Source organism: Denticeps clupeoides, unplaced genomic scaffold (genome assembly GCF_900700375.1).
Source record: "Denticeps clupeoides unplaced genomic scaffold, fDenClu1.1, whole genome shotgun sequence".
NCBI classification, from domain to species: Eukaryota; Metazoa; Chordata; class Actinopteri; order Clupeiformes; family Denticipitidae; genus Denticeps; species Denticeps clupeoides.
The window spans coordinates 110,615-116,641 of NW_021630105.1; the positions used below are offsets into that span (position 1 = coordinate 110,615).

Sequence of the window (6,027 nt, forward strand, 5' to 3'; positions counted from 1 at the left end):
ACGGCCACTGCACCATGTGATGGTGAGGTGGAAGATGATGATGATGATGATCTGTCAGCAGGGAACATGGGTCGCAGTCCACCAACACCAGCCATCGGACGGAACTCTCCACACGCGTGGTGGAAAAACGGGAATGTGACACTCGGCACATCACATTACCATAAAAGGGCATGTAACACGGAGAGGAACTCTAGACAAGTTCTGTAAACACCTGCAGGAGAAGAAGTCCAGGATTCTGAGTCATCAACGTCTACTTAGCATCGGAAGAAAACAAGACACACACATTTTAGATCCTATAATGTGTTTTATTGAAAATGTCCTGTGTAGATACCACCGTGGTGGCATCACGCGGTCAAAATAAGGCAACGTCTCAACTCAGCAGCCAGGAAAATGGTGGAGCTGTGAACATAAGGCTTTAATTCAATCAAGTGCAATAAGCGCTCAGTTTGAAGATCGTGTGGAAGATCCTCAGTTGCTCAGGCTGGGAAACATGTCAGTCAGGGTGGTCTGCTTGGCGCCCCCTTTTAATGGGGTGGCGGGGGCTTTGGACGAGTTCCGAGTCTTTTGCTCTCTGTGCTCCTCTGTGGAGGGTTGTTGCTGGCCCACCTTGCCCCTTCGCTCCTGGTTTTGGGCGGAGTTGTGGTGAGGGCGTGGCGTCTGGCTGGTGGTGGGACTCTCAGCGCTGGGACCTTGTCGTGGGGCTGCACACTTCTGCCGGAGGAGGTACGGGTTGGTGGAACCTTTGCTGCGGTCGGTGGCGAGGAGATGTTCCTCACGGTCCATCTGCCTCTGTAGTCGTAAGGCTATCTGGTAATCAAGCTTCTCCTGCCGCATGTGGCTCATTGACTCCTCCTCCTGGAGGGCGAAGTCCAGGAGAAGATCGCCGCCGTTCCGGGCCAAGGGGGTACGGGGACGTTTTGGTGTCCCCGCCTCGCTCGCCTCCAGCTGCCAGCTCTTCCTCTTGGCAGAGGTGGAACTGGTGCCTTCCTCATCATCTACAACTGTGACCTCCCTGACCTCTGAGGCCAAGGAGGAGGAGGACATGGGCTCGCTGTCAGCTGACTGACTCCGGAGGTTCTCCTTCAAGATAAAAGAACATCGATTCACCGCCATTTAAAGGGAACTGAAACAGATGAAGAAATTTTACTCCTCCTCCTCCTCACGTCACTACTCATTTTCAGTTTGCTATGAGGTTTACTGTAAATCCACGACCCTCCATGCGGCGGCCCCGACAACCTCCATGCGGCGGCCCCGACAACCTCCATGCGGCGGCCCCGACAACCTCCATGCGGCGGCCCCGACACCCCATGCGGCGGCCCCGACAACCTACCATGCGGCGGCCCCGACCCCCCCCCCCATGCGGCGGCCCCGACAACCTCCATGCGGCGGCCCCGACAACCTCCATTGCGGGCCCCGACAACCTCCAGGCGGGACAACCTCCATGGGGGCCGAAACCTCCATGGCGGCCCCGAAACCTCCATGCGGCGGCCCCGACACCCTCCATGCGGCGGCCCCGACAACCTCCATGCGGCGGCCCCGACAACCTCCATGCGGCGGCCCCGACCCCCCCATGCGGCGGCCCCGACCCCCCCCATGCGGCGGCCCCGACAACCTCCATGCGGCGGCCCCGACAACCTCCATGCGGCGGCCCCGACAACCTCCATGCGGCGGCCCCGACCCCCCCATGCGGCGGCCCCGACCCCCCCAGGCGGTGGCCCCGACCCCCCCCATGCGGTGGCCCCGACCCTCCATGCGGGGCCCCGAAACCTCCATGCGGCGGCGAAACCTCCATGGGGGGGACAACCTCCATGGCGGCCCGACCCCCCCCCCATGCGGCGGCCCGACAACCTCCATGCGGCGGCCCCGACCCCCCCCATGCGGCGGCCCCGACAACCCCCATGCGGCGGCCCCGACAACCTCCATGCGGCGGCCCCGACCCCCCCATGCGGCGGCCCCGACCCCCCCCATGCGGCCGCCCCGACCCCCCCCATGCGGCGCCCCGACCCCCCCCATGCGGCGGCCCCGACCCCCCCCATGCGGCGGCCCCCACCCCCCATGCGGCGGCCCCGACCCCCCCCATGCGGCGGCCCCGACCCCCCCCATGCGGCGGCCCCGACCCCCCCATGCGGCGGCCCCGACCCCCCCATGCGGCGGCCCCGACCCTTGATACAGTGCATGCACATACCTTATTAGCCGAAGAGGTGTGGCTGGAGCTGGACAGTCCACGGGGAGACAGGAACCTAAGCACACATTTTAATATGACTTTAATGTCCTTTTTTGGACTTCAAAGGAACATGTCCCCGTTATTGTAAAATGTATCTGGACGGGAAACAGGAAGTGGTTTTATGGTACAACTACGCAACTTGTAAAATGCCACAACATTAACCGACTGCATCTCATGACAAACGCATGACGGGCAGAATCTGTGGCTCAGTCCAGGCCACCCTGCAGAGGAGGTGATCGAACGCGGAACGCAACTCAGACGTCCATCTTGTCTGGACGGACAGAAGACGCACACGGTTTCACCAGACGGTCAGCGCGGTTAATCCGGGATTTAGAGAGAACAAAACAAACTAAAAATTTGTCACAACGTGCAGAGGTCATAGTTCAGCGAAAGACACTCTTCAGGCAGGCATCCCATAGAAAACGATGCGATGCAGAGCGCATTGTCGGACGCGATCCGTATCTGAAGAGCCAGAAAATCCATGCGGCTAACAGGAGCCAACATCTGATGAAGGTGATGAGGAGGAACTGACCGTTCTATGTCTCCTGCCACAGGTTTCTTCTTCTTCTCCAAAGAATTATCGGCAGGTTTACCGCTCCGGTGTGCTTCCAAAACGGGACTTGAGTTCTAGTAAGAGCGGTGGAGAAAACGGCATGAAGATGTGAGGGAGCAAACTGGATGAAAATATGGAATATAACTTCAGACATGAAACCAGATTTGGCACCATGGTCTATATAGTAGCTGCATTATAAAACGGTCATTACATTAGGAAGTTACCACAGAGCAGAGACTTGTTTAAAATCCAGAAGAACTTCACTGTTAATTATGAAATTTGGTAAACTGTGCATGCATGTTTATTATATATTGTGAATAAGGTGTTAAGAGGACGTTAGGTTTTAATATATTTTTTACTTAAAGATCCCCTATTATGAAAATGTGACTGTGAGATGTGAGATGATCCTCTAGCCCGTCTATGGTCCTGCAGTGGCTAGAAATGGCGGTTGGTGTAAAGAGTCGTTCTGCTTCACCGTTCAGAGAGCGGCAGGACAGGTGTTCGGATCTGGAATTTGCCCCCTTATGACGTCATAAGACATCATTACGTCCCCTAAAATGAATGCGATATCTTATAAGAGGGGACCATGATACTGGACGAGCCCGTCCCCACACACCGCTCCCCGGGCGCCTGTCATGGTGCCCACTGCTCACCAAGGGCGACGGTTCAATACAGAGGACACGTTTCACTGTGTGCTGTGCTGCAGTGTCTCACAATTATCAGCATTTTGGAGTCCACCCACCAGCTCCTGGCTCAGCAGCCGGGCCAGTCTGGCATCGTCCTCCAGCTGTTTCTCCGCCTGCCTCTTCCTCTCCTCCCCCAGACGCTCCTCTTCTTCTGCCAGGAGGCGCTGGATGTACTCCTCGCTGGCCTTCTGCTCAGCCTCCTCCAGGGCTCGCCGCTCCTCTACATGCTGCACGGACCGGACAGAATTCAGCAGTATAACCATAAATACACAGATTAAAAATTTTTTTTGGGGTCTATAAACCAATAAAATGGATCTGAAATGAAACAAACAAAAAGATGCTTTAATTTTCAGCTTCAAACTTTCACTTTTTTTTTTTTTTTAAATACTTGCAAATGGCTTCTAGAGCACGTGTACAAACTGCTGTAGTTCTGTGCACCTGGTTTTGGATCCCCTCAAATTAAAGATGAACGTCTGCAGTTGTAGGAGCCAAAAAGACTTGTATTGATGTCCCAATATTTTTGGACGTGACCATGTCTAAAGCTGTAAAAACTGCTCCAATGCTAATGAAAGGAGGAATTAGGGAGCAATCTGTGTAAAAACTTTCCAATCATAGGAGTCCTTACTAAAAGCCTACTCTGCACTGTCCACTACCTCCAAACATGGACAGACGCTGTATACTGCACTTGGGACTTTTCCACCTCTACAACTGCAGGACTTTTTCTCGTTGGACAAATCATCACCAACGCTGCACTGACATCAACTGCAGGTGAAGGGCGTCCCGCTGTGTATCACTCCTTCCCAACGTTTCTTCCTTTCTATTGTTCTCTCTTCTAGAGCATTTTAGTGGAGCAAGTGTGGGGGGTGTCAACCGTAGGGCCTGTCAAAGCCCATTGAGACATACTGAATGTGCTTATGGGCTTTATAAGAAATAAATGTTTTTGTTATTTCAGCATTAATATTTTTTCTATATTTCTGTATTATTGCCTCAAATTATTTACATTGACAGCGTACCCATGCATTAATAATAAGAGGGGCATATGGACGCTCATTTTAATGGTATTAAATGTTTTCTATAGAAATGTTTGCACGTGTCCATTTCCTTTCAGAATGATACTGGACGAGCGATATGAAGAGCGATGACAGGCGCCCCCCGGTGCATGTGAAAGGAACCCTCACCCTCAGTGTGCAGTGTGTGGGGACCTCAGTGGCAGCTTGGCGGTTCGCTACCTCTAAATATATTCTGGATGTTCTCTCTGTAGATGCAGCAGTGGACAGCTCGTACCTTGCTTATCTGTTCTTCGTACTCCTTCCTCACCTCTCCCGGTTCACTCACTCTGGGCTTGGAGACCCGCACTGGGGAGAAGAGCAGCAGCGACGTGAGTGCTGGCAGAGCGGAACGCGGGTAAGAAGGCGGTACGTACCGCTCACGCCGTCGTCGTCCAGGCCGCTCAGCCTTCGCTGGCACTGCGCGGGAAAGGCCTGCTGCACCCGCTGCCACAGCGCCGCGTTGACCAGGGTCTTGTTCCTGCCATTGACTCTGGCCCAGGTGGACACCCGCCTGCGGCAGAGGGGGCAGCAGATGTTGGCCTTGTCCACGGTCTCCGAGAAGCAGGATTTGCAGAAGGAGTGGGAACAGGGCAGCGTCACGGGCTCCAGGAAGATCTCCAGGCACACAGGACAGAGGCAGTCCGCATGGGACAGGCCCACGTCCACCTCGGACACGGGCGCCATCCCTCCACCACCTGACTGGTTCCCTCTGTGGAGCATTCCACATACAACCAGATTATAAAACCACTTCCTCACATCAAATACTAACAACACGACGCGACATTATTATGACTAATGACACGCCGCGACATTAATACATCATTATAATTAAATCATTATTGTTACTAATAACACGACGCGACACTATTATTAAAGCTACATAAACCAAAGGGCTAAAACGAACCTACCTGCCTAAAGACGTACAGCCATAAACCACGAAACGACTCCCAACGTAAAGAGTTCCGGGAGGATTAACGGCGACAATTATTTAAAACGAACACGAATTATTCCTGAAAACTGAGAGGCGGAGGCAAAAAACAGGAATGCGGCGCATGGCGCCATTTCTCTTACGTAGTTCCGGCAACGCCTGTCCACTTCCGGTTCAAACGTTGACCCGTTACGCTTCAAAATAAGAGTCAAAATCACAAAAAAGCTTCTCAGAAAATATCAATATACAGTACAGTTAAAAAACTGTAAATAACGGTAATAAAGCAATAAATAAAGTTTATACTTAAGTAAATAAATTCTTTGTACGTTCATTTCTTATGTATTATAAACGTTATATTGTATTTCTCTACAGTACCCTGCATTATTATATAATTATTATATTAGTATATTATTATATAATCTCATGTCGCATGTCTGTGTTGAAGTCATATTGAAGTCAGTCGTTTTAAAAAGGATTCGAAATCTAAAAGTTATTACTTAGTGTGCAATAAGATGTGTTTAGACAGTGTGGTAAGAAACACGTTGCTTCAGGAGGACCAGATTGGAACGTCCTTTAGCCCCAAGTAT

At 52.5% G+C, this 6,027-nt stretch overlaps 1 protein-coding gene across 1 annotated transcript; it reads right to left on the reverse strand.

Moving 5' to 3' along the window:
- Positions 1-284: 284 nt before the first annotated feature.
- rnf168 (ring finger protein 168) lies at positions 285-5,613 on the reverse strand. Its single transcript, XM_028969142.1, has 7 exons — positions 5,421-5,613; positions 4,887-5,221; positions 4,748-4,818; positions 3,520-3,690; positions 2,757-2,851; positions 2,186-2,240; positions 285-1,080 (listed from the first exon to the last, which is right to left on the reverse strand). Exons 2-7 carry the CDS (start codon positions 5,194-5,196, stop codon positions 469-471), a joined length of 1,314 nt encoding a protein of 437 aa, XP_028824975.1. The 5' UTR covers positions 5,197-5,221; positions 5,421-5,613; the 3' UTR covers positions 285-468.
- Between the last annotated feature and the right edge of the window lie 414 nt (positions 5,614-6,027).

What these genes read in the sequence shown, in the direction of transcription:
- rnf168 (XM_028969142.1), bottom strand. Translation starts at nt 5,196, where the DNA reads ATGGCGCCCGTGTCCGAGGTGGACGTGGGCCTGTCCCATGCGGACTGC. An exon ending in GGACGACGACGGCGTGAGCG is followed by an intron (nt 4,819 to 4,886) that starts GTACGTACCGCC and finishes TCTTCTCCCCAG; the next exon opens with TGCGGGTCTCCAAGCCCAGA. An exon ending in ACACCTCTTCGGCTAATAAG is followed by an intron (nt 1,081 to 2,185) that starts GTATGTGCATGC and finishes TTTATCTTGAAG; the next exon opens with GAGAACCTCCGGAGTCAGTC.